The 16334-nt window shown below is 59.0% G+C and overlaps 9 protein-coding genes across 9 annotated transcripts; 3 read left to right on the forward strand and 6 right to left on the reverse strand.

The window, feature by feature from the left end:
• Nucleotides 1-139: 139 nt before the first annotated feature.
• Nucleotides 140-951, reverse strand: F5144DRAFT_156227 (uncharacterized protein). Its single transcript, XM_066782495.1, has 2 exons — nt 615-951; nt 140-555 (listed from the first exon to the last, which is right to left on the reverse strand). The coding sequence occupies exons 1-2, from the start codon at nt 758-760 to the stop codon at nt 231-233; spliced, it is 471 nt and encodes a 156-aa protein (XP_066644061.1). The 5' UTR covers nt 761-951; the 3' UTR covers nt 140-230.
• F5144DRAFT_156226 (uncharacterized protein) lies at nt 952-2083 on the reverse strand. Its single transcript, XM_066782494.1, has one exon. The coding sequence runs from the start codon at nt 1785-1787 to the stop codon at nt 1143-1145; it is 645 nt and encodes a 214-aa protein (XP_066644062.1). The 5' UTR covers nt 1788-2083; the 3' UTR covers nt 952-1142.
• A 469-nt stretch (nt 2084-2552) lies between these two features.
• On the forward strand, nt 2553-4619 carry F5144DRAFT_565394 (dynactin subunit 4). The gene is made up of 2 exons (XM_066788492.1): nt 2553-2923; nt 2980-4619. The coding sequence occupies exons 1-2, from the start codon at nt 2625-2627 to the stop codon at nt 4487-4489; spliced, it is 1809 nt and encodes a 602-aa protein (XP_066644063.1). The 5' UTR covers nt 2553-2624; the 3' UTR covers nt 4490-4619.
• F5144DRAFT_155620 (chaperonin 10-like protein) lies at nt 4578-6030 on the reverse strand. Its single transcript, XM_066782492.1, has 3 exons — nt 5675-6030; nt 5393-5621; nt 4578-5315 (listed from the first exon to the last, which is right to left on the reverse strand). The coding sequence occupies exons 1-3, from the start codon at nt 5877-5879 to the stop codon at nt 4667-4669; spliced, it is 1083 nt and encodes a 360-aa protein (XP_066644064.1). The 5' UTR covers nt 5880-6030; the 3' UTR covers nt 4578-4666.
• An 808-nt stretch (nt 6031-6838) lies between these two features.
• F5144DRAFT_459992 (uncharacterized protein) lies at nt 6839-7288 on the reverse strand (the record flags this gene model as incomplete). The annotated part of the gene is made up of 1 exon (XM_066784975.1): nt 6839-7288. A coding segment is annotated over one exon (450 nt), but the record flags the coding sequence as incomplete, so codon positions are not given.
• Nucleotides 7289-7626: 338 nt separating this feature from the next.
• F5144DRAFT_485354 (40S ribosomal protein eS7) lies at nt 7627-8587 on the forward strand (the record flags this gene model as incomplete). Its single annotated transcript, XM_066785493.1, has 3 exons — nt 7627-7788; nt 8079-8161; nt 8221-8587. The coding sequence occupies 3 exons, from the start codon at nt 7627-7629 to the stop codon at nt 8585-8587; spliced, it is 612 nt and encodes a 203-aa protein (XP_066644066.1).
• A 321-nt stretch (nt 8588-8908) lies between these two features.
• Nucleotides 8909-9739, reverse strand: F5144DRAFT_486110 (class I glutamine amidotransferase-like protein; the record flags this gene model as incomplete). Its single annotated transcript, XM_066785529.1, has 2 exons — nt 8909-9298; nt 9362-9739. The coding sequence occupies 2 exons, from the start codon at nt 9737-9739 to the stop codon at nt 8909-8911; spliced, it is 768 nt and encodes a 255-aa protein (XP_066644067.1).
• Nucleotides 9740-11815: 2076 nt separating this feature from the next.
• Nucleotides 11816-13120, reverse strand: F5144DRAFT_156293 (uncharacterized protein). The gene is made up of 3 exons (XM_066782496.1): nt 13013-13120; nt 12364-12953; nt 11816-12301 (listed from the first exon to the last, which is right to left on the reverse strand). Exons 1-3 carry the CDS (start codon nt 13029-13031, stop codon nt 11906-11908), a joined length of 1005 nt encoding a protein of 334 aa, XP_066644068.1. The 5' UTR covers nt 13032-13120; the 3' UTR covers nt 11816-11905.
• A 567-nt stretch (nt 13121-13687) lies between these two features.
• Nucleotides 13688-15969, forward strand: F5144DRAFT_565404 (aspartic peptidase domain-containing protein). The gene has a single exon (XM_066788493.1). The coding sequence runs from the start codon at nt 13932-13934 to the stop codon at nt 15909-15911; it is 1980 nt and encodes a 659-aa protein (XP_066644069.1). The 5' UTR covers nt 13688-13931; the 3' UTR covers nt 15912-15969.
• Nucleotides 15970-16334: the final 365 nt, after the last annotated feature.

Below are 16334 nucleotides of genomic sequence, written 5' to 3' on the forward strand. Positions count from 1 at the left end.
GTATTTCCCGTAGGTACTGGTATTCAGCAGCGAGGGTACGAGGTACATGGGGTGCTCCGGTCTTCCACGTGTGCGTCACCTACTCATCGCCCCGTCACTTTGCATCTGACAACATCATCGCAGTCTCTCGAATTTAACAACCATACAAGAGGCTCCGTACCGAGTATCGCTTTGATCAATCACCGAGTCCAAACCACATTATCCCCTTAATCTTGAACCCGTCCTTGGTTTCATTTCGCGCTAGGGCCCGCCGAGTTTCCACCACCGTCCACAGTGCCTGCTTCATGTTCATTGGGTAACATGTCAATTACCACCTCCATGGGTGTTTTGACCCGAGGTTCACCCCAATCCCCAGCTCGCTCTCTGAGGGAACCCCAGCTTCGAAAAGATGGGGTCACGATGAAGTCCACTGGGTAGCCTTCCTGGTGGTTCGGATCGGAGCTGATATAGTGCGGCTGGACTTCTGGGCGGTTCTTGTAAAGGAAGCCGTGTGCTTGGCCCGTTTCCGGGTCCGTAAAGCTGAAGTCCCAGTTTCGTTCGTCGCAATGTATGTACCTGCCACCACCCCATGTCAGCCACAGACTCTCTCCGTGGGCGCCAGGAAGCCGACGTACCAGTCTAACTCGATGGCTGCCTCAGCAAGCTCGGTGATGACCCGATTCAGGTCCTTCCAATATTCTTCATTCTTGAGTGGCGGGAACCATCGGCCGAACTTCTGGCGGAGAAGTCCAACCACTGATTCGAAGTTATAGCGGAACATTGCGCCGCCGCGAGCCGACCTCAGCAGCCCCACCGTCAGGGTGCGCCAGATCAAGTGCCGGTTCTTGAGACGGTCTGCCACCAACGTTCGCCAATGGGGATCATGCGTCTCATTCTGGTCCGCTCTTAGGGCGTCGGGCGTCAAAGCGGCAAGAGCTGAGTGGGTGCGTCCACACGTTAAAAACGGACGCGGCGGAAAAGCAGGAAATGGGCAAGAAAATTCCACTCACGCTCTATCACGCGCAGGAGCTCGCTGTACGAAGCCCAGTGTGGTTGATCGCCCGGCCCCCCGAGGATGTCGTCAACGAAGGTACGCCACATCCACCCTTCAAAGATAGCTGGAAACCATTTATTCGTCAGTTCCCGCCTCCAGACAAACCACGTCACGAACTTTGTTTACCTCTTGCCCCTTGTGGGGTCTCCAGGTATCCCTTGGCCTTTGGCGCCCATGACTTAAGCATCTGTTGGGTTTCGACGTCGAGCGACCCCCAGTCTACAGCCTTGGCCATGGACTTGGCAAAGCTGAAAATGCGTTGACTCAAAGTGGTAAAGCCTATATCAATACCATCCAAGTTTTCAACGTCGAGGAAGCCGCGCAGCAGGCCGTCGTTCCATGCGTTGAGGCGAATCCTGGCCGCCGTCTGACTCGGGTCCTCACCGCGCCCGGGCTCTTTGTATTCCCGTTCACCTAGGGCAGCTGGGTTACTGCCGTTGGCCTGGCTAGCGGTGGCGGCATCAGGTGCGGCGGCATCAGGTTGGGAAGTGGACCCCTCTGTGATGATGTCTTTGCTGCCGGCTGTGCTAGGGACGGAGGTATTGGGTGGCCGGGCGGCACCAGCGAGAGGAGTGTCCAACTGGCCTGCCATGGCTGCGAGACGCTGTTTCTTATTCGGGGGTAGCGCCTTGGGCTTGGCTGGCCGTTTGCCATGGCCCTTCGTTTCTTTCAGGCTCTCGGGCTTATTGGGCATTGTCGGTGCGTTTAGGGAGGCACTTGCGGCGTTGCTAGCCCGAGTTTGTGGCATGGTCATAGAGTGCCGGGGAGCGAAGACAAAATCGAAGACGAAGAGCAAAAACAGATGGCAGATTCACACGGGAGCTTGTGAGTAAGTGGAAGAGAAGGACAAGGGCCAGGGCAGCAATGGGGCGACGTGTGCCTACCTAAGAAGTAGTCGCCCGTGGACCAGAACAAACAAAGGGGATCCCCCACCCCGAAACAGGGTGGTGGCAGCCCAGGCTGTGCTGGCCACTGGCAGGAGTCCTTCTTTACTCAAAGCAAACTGGGACGAAAGCAGCCAACATAGCTCTGGCAGCTTCGTTTTGTTGTCTTTCCAGATCCGGAACCGGAGCCTTGGTTGTGCATACACCCGGACGACGTTCTCGAAGATGGTTCGGGGGAGCTACACGGCGATATACAAGAATTGGATGAATTGAAGAAGGTTCTGGCCTTGCATAACATGCACCGCGCTTCTACGACGCGTCTGGCTACATGTACCGATTAGGTAGGTAGGTAGCTCGAGGGTAGGTACCTGGAGTCCTTTCAGGAGTTTAGGAATGGTCATGAGATTGGGGGAGCTTGGCGCCTAGGTAGAACTCCCATTTAGACGACAGATGCCTGTACCTAATGAACCAACATGACATGACTGCCCCCACGCCTCGCCCTCGTTGGGACAACTTCACAGCGTTGTCCCGAGTCTGTTCAGGTTGGTTGGCGGAGTCGGCAGGGTTAGGGTCGATAAAGTGGTGGCCCAAGGTCGCGTCAAAGAGCTCCCATTCCACGACTTGGCGCGTCGGGGTACCTGCCTATCCCACACTCTCAACCACCACCGTCATCGCTTGCACACCTGCCCACACAATGTAGAGTTGCGATGGCAGCGCTGACACCATACACGTATATCCAATGCCCATGCTCGGACTTTTCGACGCTCGGCCGGTCATCAGACCCCAACTTACCAGCGGGCACCGAAGCCGATGACGACGACGACCGCACCTTTGACCCCCGTGCCCCGCGCGCAAACTACACCCTCTACCCACTCGAGTACCTGCTGTACTGCGAAGACTGCCACCAGATACGGTGCCCCCGCTGTATCGCCGAGGAGATCGTGACCTACTACTGTCCGAACTGCCTGTTTGAGGTGCCGAGCAGCAACCTCAAGAGCGAGGGGAACAGGTCGGTCCCGTCGCCCTCCTCACCATTTGCCGGCTGACTGACGAGCCGCTTTTCAGATGCACCCGCAGCTGCTTCCAATGTCCAGTATGCATCGGCCCACTCACCGTAACGAGCGTAGAGACGAAGCCCGACCCGAGCCTGCTGGCCGCCCCAGACAACGCCGCCACGCCGCACGCCGGCCCGTACGCCCTGATTTGCTCCTACTGCGCCTGGAGCTCGGCCGAGGTCGGCATCCAATTTGAAAAGCCGAATGGCATACACGCCCAGCTGGCGAAGCTGCGGAACGGGGGCTCGACAAGGTTGACGGCCAAGGAGCGGAAGGAACGGCGTAAGGATCCGTCATTCCGCCCCCAGCCGGCAACGGAGGGCCAAGGTACGCCGAACGAGGCAGAGGATCTAGACCTCGAGACCCAATTTGCGAACCTGAAGGCGTTTCACCAGGGCCAGCTCGCAAACCCCAACTCAGCCGACACTGGGCTCAGCGCCCTGGGCGATCTCGGCTTCTCCTCGCCCACCTCGCTTTCGCGCATCATGAGCATCTACACCGGCGGCAGTTTGCAGGATAAGAAGGCGAAGTCGCGGGTGGGTGCCATGCGGGAAGCGCTGGATGCCAACGAGGGCCTCCAGTTAGCCAAGCTCGACGAGTCGGCCGCCATCGAAGCGTTGCGATCCGAAGGCCACGGTAGCACCGCGTCGGCCGCCCAGCTCGCCGACCAGCCCCCGAACCTCGGCGAAGAGCACCTCCACGGCCGCGGCCGCTTCACCTCGGAGCTCCGCCCGATCCCCTACCTCCTGCGCACCAAGCGCTCCAAACGCTGCCCCGTCTGCCGGCACATCATCAGCAAGCCCGAGGCCAAGGTCCAGACCACGCGCTTCCGCATCCGCCTGGTCGCGGGCAGCTACATCCCCAGCATCGCCATCCGGCCCCTCTCCCTCTCCGGTGGCACCGGCACCGGCACCGGCACCTCCGCCTCCGGGCCCGCCGTGCCGGGCGCGCTGCTCGAGCCGTTGCGCCCGGCGCACTACCTGCTGACCTTCAAGAACCCCATCTTCGAGACCATCAAGGTCACCCTGGGCGCCCCGGCCAAGACCCCGGGCCGCCTCGCCAGCAAGGTGACGGTGCTGTGCCCGGAGTTTGAGATCGACGCCAACACGGACGTGTGGGACGAGGCCCTCAACCAGGGCGGCGGCAGCGAGCGGGACAAGCGGCGGCGGCGTGGTGAGGACGGGGCCGCCGCCGCCGGTGGTGGTGGTGGTGCTGGCAGCCAGAGCAACATCAACCACCAGAACCAGCTGGAGGTGGGCAAGATCTGGGAGCGCGGCCGGAACTGGGTCAGCATCGTCGTCGAGGTGGTGCCGGCGTCGCTGCGCCTCGAGGAAGGGGACCCGCCGCTGGCCGAGGACGAGGATGTCCTCGAGATCCCCATGTTTGTGCGCGTCGAGTGGGAGGGCGAGGCCGGCGGGGATGAGGTTGGGTCTGTCGCTACTAGGGATCGGGAGGCGAGGGAGAAGCGCGAGCTGGCTTACTGGTGTGTGTTGGGGTTGGGGAGGATCCGGCCGTAGGATTTGTGATCGTGCTTGTTAACCTACATATGGCGAGAGAGGAATTGAGATACCCCTAAGAATTATGTTTGCATCGCATGTTCTTGCATTTCTTCGTGTGCTCCGTTGAGGATTGTTTTCTCTTTTTTTTCTAATACAGTATGTACAACACCCGCCACGCCGACCATTCACCGCCCATCAAGCCCCAAACTGGTCCTGGTAATTGGTCAGACAGAATCGGTACTTGACGTCGTTCTTGTGCAGCCGCTGCATGATGTCGGCCAGGTTCTTCTCGTTGATGGGCACCTCCTCCACCCACGTGTTGATCCCCTTATCGGCCGCCAGCTGCAGCATCTCGAGCGTCTCCTTCCGGCTGCCGAGATGCGAGCTGCCGAAGAAGCAGCCGTTGCTGAGGAAGGTCTGGTTGCGGATCTTGATGCCGTCGTCCTCGGGCAGGCCCACGCTCACCCACTTAGCGTGCACGTCGAGCAGGCTCAGGTAGGCGTCGAGGTCGAACCCGTCGAAGCTGCTGGCCGTGTTGACGATCAAGTCGAACGTCATGACGTGCGGCACGTTCCAGTCCTTGTCCGCCGTCGCCAGGAACCCGTCCGCCCCGAGCTTGCGCGCGTCCGCCTCCTTGGCGTGCGTCCGGCTGATCGCCCACACCTCGGCACCAAGAGCCTTCGCGAACAACACACCCATGTGGCCGATGCCGCCCAGCCCCACGATGCCCACCTTCTTCCCGGGTCCGCACCCGTTCCGCACCAGCGGCGAGTAGGCCGTCAGGCCAGCGCAGAGCATGGGAGCCGCCACTGTGCTGGGGAGGTTGTCGGGGATGGGGAAGACCCTGGCAGTAGTAAAGCTATGTTAGCAAACGCCCGCCGGCGGAGAGGGCGAGCGAAAGGAAGGAAATGGCGGACTGACCAGTGCTGGTGTGTCCGCACGTGCGAAGAGTAGCCGCCCTGCGAGACGATGCCCGTATCCGGCCACACGGCGCCGTATGTGTCGAGCTGTTTCTGGCAGTACGTCTCGTTGTCATTCTTGCACTGGCGGCAGTCGAGGCAGGCGTAGCTCTGCGCGCCCACGCCCACGCGCTGCCCCTCCTTGATCAGCGTCACCTTGGGTCCCACCCGCACCGCCGTCCCCACGATCTCTGCGTTGTGTTAGTGGCCAAACCGGTCGTCGTGAGCAAGCAGAGAGTCTTACCATGCCCCACAGCTAGGGGGAACTTCTGCTCGCCCCAGCCGCCGCTGATGGTGTGGAGGTCGCTGCCGCAAACGCCGCAGCACTCGATCTTGACGTCGACATCGTAATCGCCAAACGGCTTCGGTTGGAACTCGTTCTTGTTGAATTCCAGCCAGGTGTCCGGCCCATTGACCTGGAACCCGGTGAACTTCTCAGGATACGGCATGGTAATTTGGTTCGTGATGTGGTAGGTACGGTATCAGCGGTGATTGAATCCTCAGGTTCAACTGGCAGCAGCGAGAGAAGGGCAAGAAGAGTACTACGGATTCACTTCGGGTTAAACAAAACCTGGGCCCCGCGTTTTAAAAGAACCCGTTCAAGACACCGGCGAGGAGGGGCACCCCGCGTCCCCCACTCGAGGTTGGAGCATCGTGATATTATCCAGGAATCGTTGAACGGCCTAATTGGGCCAATGGTCACATCTGGGGCTCTCGTTTTGGGGAACCCGCCTTCTCCGCCAGGACGGCGATGCTGCTTTCCTCCGCTAACCCCGCTGTACCCCGCCATGCACCAGGCGTGAACAGCATGCGGGTCCGGGCGAACTTTGGAGACAGCTTGTGTCGGGTTTTCCCACAAATCAGAACGCTTGCCGGCCGGTCACCCCAGAGCCGCGGGGAAAGTCGGCATGAACGGGCCGCGGGAGGGCACGGTGTGGAGGTCAAAGGGGGTCACGCAGACGTCAGCTTTTGAAAGTCAAGTTCAACGGCAAAACGGACGGGTATGTTATCCTGAGGTGCGTCGGAAGAGGCGGGTGTTTGAGTAGATCGTGGGTTTACACACTCCCAGGCCCGGTTTTGCTCTGGATAAGTGGGTTCTGGCTGGAGACTGAGGGAATTGACAAGCAAGAGACCATTACTTCACAAACGTGTTTAACCGCCCACGCCGGCATCGGTTTTCCTTCACGCCCACCTCTCGGAATCAGGCTTGAGATGCCCCACCCGAGGAACCGGAGCCACCTATGACAAAACGAGTTCGAGAGAGTACGGCGTTTGTTCCCAAGGCATCAACGATCTTATCATGATAACGATACCGAGGCGGAGAGCCGGCGCCCACGGCGGGTGTCAAACATGCAGACAACGGCGCCGGCCCTTCCACAACCATACGCAGAGCGGTTGCTCAAGCTGCTTTGATGAGCTTGCCCTTGCCGGCAAAACCGACACCGGTTAGAAACGCAATCCGCATCGAGGCCCCGAGATAGACAAAGCCAATATTCCCCCAGTCAATGGCGTTCCACTCGAGCACACTCCAGTAGATCTGCGGACCTAAGACGCTGACGGTGTAAAGGTGGCCCAGGTCCGCAACAAGCAAGCAGAAGAGCACGGCCTTCCAGACGCGGAGGTCGGAGGTGGAACGTAGCACAATGGCCTCGCTGAGGGCAAACGCAAAGTAGAGATTGGCAAGCTGCGACATGGCGATCGAGGTACCCAGCGGAATGGGCGACGGCGCGGAGACGGCATGGGTGAGATCGAGGTAGGTACGCTGGTCGAAGAAGGCGTAGTATGCGCCAGCGAGGGTCGCAATTGGCTCAATGAGCAGGAAAAACAAACGATAGAGTACGGGAAGTGTAAAGCCGGCCGTCCCGGTCGCTGGAGTTGTGGAGGCCATCTTTGTGTTTGCTGTCGCCGTCCTTGGGTTGGATGGGAGCGGACGAACTCCCGTCCTCTTCGCGACGCGTTCGTGGAGTTGGTGCACCAAGGCCCTGGACCGTGCAGAGAAGCCCCTGGATCGCGGATGCCCCGCATCTCGCCAGCCCACACCGCCTATGCACCTGACTTGGGCCCACCAAAACTTTGAGGGCTGCAAGGGCTGCAAACCCTAACCGCCCAATTCAACTGGACGACTTTTCGCGCAGCTTCAACTCTCGGAATCGCCTCGAAGTCAGTCAACCACCGGTATCGTCGACAACCGCCAACATGAGCTCGCCGTCCCTGAACAAGATCGCGGCTAACAGCCCGAGCCGTCAGAACCCCTCGGAGCTCGAGCAGGGCATCGCCACCGCTCTGTACGATCTCGAGACCAACACTGCCGACCTCAAGGTCGCCCTCCGCCCTCTGCAGTTCGTCTCGGCTCGTGAGGTGAGAATCCGCCCGTGAAGCACCCGCACCTGCGATATCCGAACCACGCCCGGGTCCTGTTCCACCGACTAGCGAGCGATTGAGACATCGCCGCGCGTCGGGCGTCGTCGCATTGGAAGATTGATCACAAATGGGAAGGCGGGCAGGCGGGCGGGTGGCCTCGGGCGCCGGCTCGTCCTGCTCGGCGGCCATAACATCAAAAAACCATACAGAACGCGGAATAGGACGGGAGCGGTCCATGGATTGCAGTGTCATCCTGGAGCTCGCATGCTGACTTGGATCTGGAACAGATCGAAGTTGGCCACGGCAAGAAGGCTATTGTCATCTTTGTCCCCGTCCCTTCGCTGCAAGGCTTCCACCGTGTCCAGCAGCGGTAAGTTTTTTTTGTTTTTTTTCTTCCTCTAAGCGATAGGCGATACTGACCCTGTGCAGCCTCACCCGCGAGCTCGAGAAGAAGTTCTCGGATCGCCATGTCCTGATCCTCGCTTCGCGCCGCATTCTGCCGCGCCCCAAGCGCTCCAGCCGCTCGCGCAACACCCTCAAGCAGAAGCGCCCCCGTTCGCGCACCCTCACCGCGGTGCACGACGCCATCCTGACCGACCTCGTCTTCCCCGTCGAGATCGTCGGCAAGCGCCTCCGCACCAAGGAGGACGGCTCCAAGACCCTCAAGGTCATCCTTGACGAGAAGGAGCGTGGCGGTGTCGACTACAGGCTCGACACCTACTCGGAGGTCTACCGCCGCCTCACCGGTCGCGGCGTCATCTTCGAGTTCCCCCAGACCAGCGCCGCCGACTACTAGGCGTGAGTAGATGGGATGGGCTTGTTTGTGGGCTGGCGCACCGAGGTCAGATTTGGGTTTGGGATTCGGGTTCGGTCTGATGCATGGGACTCAAAAGGGACGGCGTTCAGCTAGCTTGTGACAATGCAAGCTTGATTTCCACCACACCTCGTCCCCACAATACAAGCCATTTTGCAAATCGTTTGATGCTGCAGGGTCGTGATATGTTGTTCTGCAGTTGATCCAGTGCCCCTTGTCCCGGTCTTGCGACTCAGATCGACAAGGGGTCGGTTTGTACTTGTATTGGTATCCTACGAGGTATTCCTATGGCTCGTCGATGGGTCACAAATGCACTCCGTAGCCCGGGTGTTCCTCCCGTGCCCACTCAAAAATCCTCGCCCAAACCTCTGGGCCGTCGTCCTCTCTGTCCATGGCTCTCTCAATACGCAAAAGAGCGGCCTTGTCGTCTTCGTTTAGGCCAAACCACCGCGTGGCGTCCCGGACTCGCAGTTTGGCGCACTGGGCGTCCTTCTCGGGATGGCCCTGCATCGTCAGAATCGTGCGGTCGTGGCTCAAAAAGGCCTGGTTGCCAACAAGCAGCTCGTGGAACCCCCTTGGAGGTGTGCCGACGCCCCGACGGTGGTGCTGCTGCAGCCGGACGATGCCGTTGCCGTCTTCTCTCTCGAAAAAGCGGCTGCCCGCAGGCGTCAGTTCTGCCTCTGTCACGCCCAACTGTGGAGGGTTAGCCGGACATCCCCCCGTTTTAACGTCCCGCAACGCCTGCCTCTCACTTACCTCGGGCGTCTCCATATCCACCAGCTCGGCCCCAAACAGCATCGAGATGGTCTGATGGCCCCAGCATATCCCGCAGAGCTTCGTCCGCGGGTAATTGGCAACCACGTCGAGGATGAACTTGTGGACGCGCAGGATCCAGGGGTGCTTCTTGCGCGGGTCGGCGTTCCCGCCGCCGACCACGATCAGGTCGAACGCGTCCGGGTCCGGGAAGTCGTCCGGCTTCTCGGCCGGGAGGAAGAAGGTGAGCTCGGCGTCGTCGCCGGCCACCGCGCCCGTGGAGCGCACGTACGAGTCCCGGATCTCGGCGATGAAGGGCGAGCGGTACGAGTTGAGCAGGACGGCGACCCGTAAGGGCGGCTGGATGCGTGTTGGGCTCATGTTGAATGAACCGGGTGGGGTGTTTACATGTACCTGGCCCCCCCAGGTAAAGGGGAGGAAGGCCGGGGCTTGGGGGGCCTTTATACCTGGGCTTCGGGGTGTAATTCCAGGTCCAAGTGGATCAGCTGATGCGGTCCAGGGGGCCAACAGGCTAAGGACCAGCCCGAGGCACAAGGTCCATATTGTAAATGACATCACAGCTGTTTCGTGGCGGTTCCGAGATTGCATGGATGCAGTAGAAGGGGTCGAGGGGTGACATTTCGAGATCAATTGGTGAACGGATGCATTGATGGACTAACTACCTACTGTTTGAGTGCATGCTACTGTGGTACAGACTGATGAGCAGACGACAACAGACGAAAGTGAGAACGGTTTCGGCACGTGGGTGTGGCACAGCGCGAGCCCAGTGCGTTGGGAACTGGGGAGCCAGACAAGCAAGTGATCCACTCCTTGCCCGGAATTTAGCCCTATTGGTCACTAAAAGGAGCCGTTCCCCACACTTATCTCGGGCTTGGTGCGGCGACAAGCGACGGGAAACATCCCAGCAGCGGCTCATCTCATCGGCACTCTCATCCACCGTCTTGAATTGCTTCAGGAATGGTGCAGACCTCAACCCATGGAGGTCCGCAAGGGAAAGGGCCAGTTGGTAAACTGGCCGCGGCTGACATCGCAGATCAAGGTAAACTACGAGTCCGACCTACGAGTCCGACTTGAGCTGTCACGAGAAGAACAGGAATTGCCGTGAATTGAACATTTTGATCCTATTCTCTCCAGGAAGAGCTTGCGTAAGGTCTTTTCTACCAAGTGCTTCGACCATGGTCCGGTCATATCAGGATATAATTCCAACGCCCAAACTCCCCAAAATATCACCATGTCGGCTCTTAAGTCTATATCCTATGAAGCACAGCCCCTTCATCATGTGGCCTCCAAATAAAGAGAATAGAAACGCACAGCTGAGACCATAACACAACATCCGCTTCATTACATGTTATAACCTGTTCAAATCCATACTTAAGCCGCTCACGATTGAGCGAGCGGCTAAAATTCGGAGCGGTTCACAGCGACAAGCGGCTCACAGTTCATGAGCCGAAAAAGGACAGCTCATACCGCATTTGAACGACTCCGGTAAACTAGCGGCTCAGTCGCTATAAACGATTGGCATCCAGTAACGATTCATTGTGTTTAGCGGCTTGTCGAAGCAAACGACTTCCGTAAACGAGCGGGGTGATATTAGCTTATGAGGTTGAGCGGCTTGTATTGGTATCACGGCGCCATCAACTAACGGCACGCCAACGACCCATAGAGGCCAGTACGTACTCCCCCCTCTGGAACCTCCCCAGCCCCAACAGCACCCCACGCACCACAAACCCATACACTCCACCTCCACCACAGCAACATCCCACGGCCCGTCCCCAACCCCGCGCAACGATCCCATCAAACCACTCCAGCAGACCATCCTCGCTCCCACACAGCCGCGGCCGCCACCTTCCCCCTCCCCCGCCCCCAGCATCAGCATCTGCTCCCACTCCCGCGCGGACGGCAGCACGGCCTCCCGGAACGCAGCCTGACGCGCCCACGCCCGCCCTCAGCTTTGCGTCCCACCGCCGCGTTGTGACCGCCGCCTGCCTCGGCAAGACAATGGCCAGCTATAACGACTGCACGGCCAGGGACACGGACACGGGCTCGGGCGCCGGGTGGGAGAGATGGTGAGTGGGGTGAGGCGGTCGCGTAGTAGGGGTAGGGGGTAGGGAATGTCCTAGTCCCAGTCCGGGGCGTTGCTGCTCTGGTCGGTGGGGACGTCACGGACGGGTGGGCGGTGGGTGGTGGTGGGTGGTGAGGTCGAAGTAGATGGCATGCACTGTACTGCACGCTCGGGATGGCGCGCTCTGGCGCGAAGATCAGGATGTGGTCGCAATGGGGAGAACGAGAGAGCAGCAGTGTTTCGCAACGGAACCAGTGAATATCCAAGCAAAAGTCTGCTCGACATATGGGAGCAGGAAAAGGAATCGGGACGGGGGCTGTGAGATCGGCTGGACGTGAAATACAGAGGATAAAATACGAGGCGTTCGTGGGAGGCAGCAGGAATTGATGTGACGTCGGTCAGGTCACGCACAGCACGGGGACAGGAATCAACAAGGCTTTCTGAGCTTCTAGGACGTCAGGTGCTTAGCGCCCAGGTCGCTTAGGACGGTTAAACCCCTTCTTCACCTCGGCCCTTGGGTGTAGTTCCTCCATCACGCCCTGCTCCGTGACCTCGGAGGCATCCTCCACCTCGAACTTCTTGTCTGGCTGCAGGCCGGCCTCCTTCTCCGCAATGGTAAGCACAGCTCGTTTCATGAGGGGGTACATCATGCGGAACTTGATGGCCTTGGTGCTAAAGTTGGTGGGGCAGGTGTAGAGAAACAGGAGGGGGCTGGATTCGCTGTCGTTGTGCGTGTGCGTAAATCGGTAGAAGGTGAAACGGGGTTCTGTGGGCGAGATGGTCTGCACGAGCTCGGGGATTGACGTAGGGGCGGAGTGGTCAGGGACTAGCTCGACGGACTCGGACTCCGGGTTGATTTTCTAGCAAAAGCACATCTGTCAGCTGCGTGTCATGTATCGGCGGCTGAAACTGTCATACGCACCAGCATGACCAATGTTCGCTTATCTCCCGCGCCGAGGTCTTTCAACGCCTGAAGCGCATCCTCGGCGATTGGCGTGGCCAGGTTCTTGCTTAGATGGATCTCGCGGGTTCCCGTGCCCATGCCTGCCTCCTGCTCCGCGCGTCTGACTTCACCCAGGCTCCTCTCCTCCTCTGTGAGTGGGGCCTCCAACGCACTGTGGGCGTCGTGCTTCTTGAATCCGGCCGCGCTGAGCTCCTCGGGCATGGTGGCAAAGAAGGTGTCACGGAAGTGTTCGCTCCCGAGCTCGCGCACGAGGGTCAGGCGCGTCGAGGCAAACAGCATCTTCTGGCGCACGGGAGCGGTGTCGGGCACGTACGTCACAGCCACGAAGGCCGGAGCGGATGGGTGTTTGCGGAGGATGACATAGAGGGCCTCGTTAGGCTTGATTTGCGGCCCTAGCAGAGACTCGACATTGGAATCAAAAGATGCCGGGGACGATGGCGTCAGGAGTTGTAACGGCCGCAGCTGCTCCGAGGCGATGGTCACCAGGAGGCCGAAGTGTTTGTCGGAGGAGAGCAGGTCGTTGAATTGGGAGACCAGCTCCTTCGATGCTGCCGCTGGCGCGTTAGCATTTTTCCTAGGGTAACATGTTCTGTATCGGGTCACGCACCCGAGATTCCAGACTGCATCGTGGCCTCGTTGGAGGTGATTTGGCGACGCAGCAGGAGTTGCTTGAAGTCGTCAAGAACGACGTCAGGTCATCAGGTCGCGGAGCCGTTGAGGCCCCGCCATGTCTGCCTCAACAGCGTGGGGTCCTGACCCACCTTCTGTATCGGGTAAGCGGGGAGGGTTGCGAACCATTAATTGCCCGGCTTTCAATTCGAGTTGGGATGGGAAATTTTCTATTTTTATTTTTGCTCTCTCTAGAGATTGGCTTCCCCATGTGCGAACTAAAGTGAACCCGACCTGGGCGGGCAACAAAGCTAGAGGGCACCGGCGCTTCGGCAGAGCCATGACTTGCGGTGGTTAGCATGACTTGCAAAAGTTCCCAGCATTAATTGGCTAGGCAGGCATTGGGCCGAGGAGGAGTTTGAAAGGTGGAGGAAACTTGGACGTTGAAACATTGACTGCCCGTACTTTGTAGATAGGAAGTCGTCTCGTCGGCAACAGGTCGCTGCATTTAGATATTTAGATCCAACATGACTATTTCTTCTCTCTTCTTTTCGGTTTCTCGCGCTCAACTCGGCGTGTCCGTCTCTGTCTGTCTCATTCCATTGCAACTCGACCGTCGGATTGCCAAGATGCCAATTTCGGAAAGTAGCTAGCAAGCAAACTCGCTTCTGGTGCCAATCATCGCTGGCGGTTGGGGGCCAGACCCGTTCCAGGCACCAAGGGGCGAGAGCAAAAACAGCATTGAATCCTCTCGTGTCTGTTCGTTCTTTTTTTCGCTGGTTGGTCTTTCGCCGTCGCTCGTTCTGTACATATACTTGTCGTCCGCCATGTCGAAATAGAATCGACGTCCAATCTTTTGTCTGTTAATTGCTAGTTAATTGCTAGAGTCATTCTTTTTTTTTTGCGCCCGCCTCGCGATGGCGCTCCACACTCGCTTATCCATGCTCGCGATCGGCGCACTCGCGGCCACAACCGCCACTGCCCAGCATGTGCTGCTCCCTTTCTCCCAGCATACCAGCAGCGACATCAATCTCTCGGCGCGGGGCTCGAAACAAACCACACTCACATCGTCCGAATATGCCTATGTCATCGATGCCACGGTCGGCACACCTCCGCAAAAGGTGTCACTGCTTATCTCGACCTCGGTCGGTGACACGTGGGTTCCCGACGCAAATACCCGCGAATGCTCGCCTGAGTGGTACTACCGGGACCAGTATGGCTACGACGACGAGGACTTGCAAGATTTCAACGTCCCCGAGCCTCAGTGCACGTGGGGAAGTTTCAATAAGACACGGTCCTCGACATATCTGCCCCCGAACTCGCGCTACGATGGTTTCAGCGACACCTACATCGACTCCAGCAGCGTCTCCGGTGCCAACATGACCGACAAGCTGGCGTTTGGTGGCCTCGAGTTCAACGATTACCCAATGGGTCTGGTCTCGAACGCGTATCGCTGGATTGGCATCCTCGGCCTCGGCGCCAACAACTCGGCGGACTATTACAGCTCTGCTTCGGCCGGCGACTACGCCAACGTCGTGGACCGCATGGTTTCATCCGGCAAGATCGCGAGTCACGCCTACAGCATTTGGCTGGATAATGCCAAGGGAACCTCGGGCGGCTTACTGTTTGGCGCCGTCGACCGATCAAGGTACACGGGCGATCTCGTGCGCGTGTCGTCGTCCAGCTCGTACTATTCCTACGGGTTCGTCACCACGCTCAACAGCATAAACGGCACTGCCGCTTCGGGAGACGCCATGCCACCCATCCGATCAAACGACTTCCCAGTCGATGTCACCATCGGTCCGGGCGAGGTATTCTCCTTTTTGCCCGCGCGGCTGGCGGACCAAATCGCCGACATGGCTGGCGCCACCTATAACGAATCGGCCGAGGTCTTCCTGATTCCTTGCGATGCCGGCAAGACGAACAATACGAAATTCGTTTTTGAGCTCGGCGGCGCCGATGGGCCTAAGCTAAACGCGGAAACGGCTGACCTCGTATTGCCAATGACCTCCTTTGCGGGCTACCAGCGCTACCGCCTACTTGGGTCAGACATGTGCATGTTTGGCATCCAGAAGTACGACGAGAGCTCTTACTCCAGCAGCTCTTACTCCAGCAGCTCCTCTTACGTCTACAACCTCGGCAGCTCCCTCCTCCGGCGCAGCTACATCGTCTTCGACCTGGCCAACCGCGAGATTGCCCTGGCCCAGGCCAAGTTCCCCTCTGGCTCCAACGCCCCGGCTTCAGACATCGTGGCGTTTGAGAACTATGGCGACTACACCCCGGGCGCATCCGAGTTGTGCACCAGGAGCTACTGCCGCGCCTCTGACGGTGGTTCGGGCTCGGGCTCGGGCTCTGATTCAGGCTCGGGCGGACCGTATAAATACGGCGGTCCCGAAAACGGGGTCCAGCATTGGGAGAAAGTTGCCATTGGAGTCGGGGTCACTTTTGGCGTGCTCATTCTCGCCGGCGTGATCACGGGTATTATCCTCTGTACCCGCTCAGGTCGTCGCAAGGTCGTCGCAAAGGAGGTTGACGAGGAGGGCCTGGGAAGTGACACTCCGCCAGCCACCTCGACCAACCCGGAAATGACCCAGAACACCAGGGGCTCGATGATCCTACCGCCAGGGCCTCTGCCGTCTATCCAGGAGGGGGCTGAACCGCATGCGCAGACACATACGCCGGCCCCCCAACTGCCAGCCCTAGGGACGCAGCTCGCCCAGTCGATCACGCCTCCTGAGCCTACGGCATCTGCCAACTCAAACCGCCCATCGGTTGCCGTGTCCGCCCTTTCCCAGGAGCAAGAGACGCAGACATATGGCTCTGCGCCGGAGTCTGAGGCTGCGGCACCGGCATCGCCGAAGGGCAAGGGGAAGGCTGTGGACCGGGACGAAGACTGATATGAACGTCGCCATGTACTAGTCGTAATTCTAATGGAGATACCCTTTTTGTGTGCTACTACCGCTTTGCTGTTGTGTGAATGTGAATCTTGGGCGGTGCAGTCTTCACCCGAAGCGACGTCATTGCGGATGTGCAATAATGGAATGGCACCTCATGCGTCCCGCATTGTTATACCAGACTTGGGGTCATCCCAAACCGGGACACCTCGTTATAGACCATTAGCGGGACGGCAAGTCGCCTCCCCTACAAGCCGTTGCGAACCGCGCCTGTTGATGGTTGGAGGGGTTGACGTCATGCACCACCGACGTCAATCACCAACTTGCGCGCCGTACCCTGTTTCTATAAATCGCGTTCATCCAAGTCACAACCCGCAGCTGTGCCACATCTTACCATTATCGTGACCTCAGCAGAACAATAACCGA

Source organism: Chaetomium tenue (genome assembly GCF_020726465.1).
Source record: "Chaetomium tenue strain MPI-SDFR-AT-0079 chromosome Unknown F5144scaffold_3, whole genome shotgun sequence".
Taxonomy (NCBI): Eukaryota; Fungi; Ascomycota; class Sordariomycetes; order Sordariales; family Chaetomiaceae; genus Chaetomium; species Chaetomium tenue.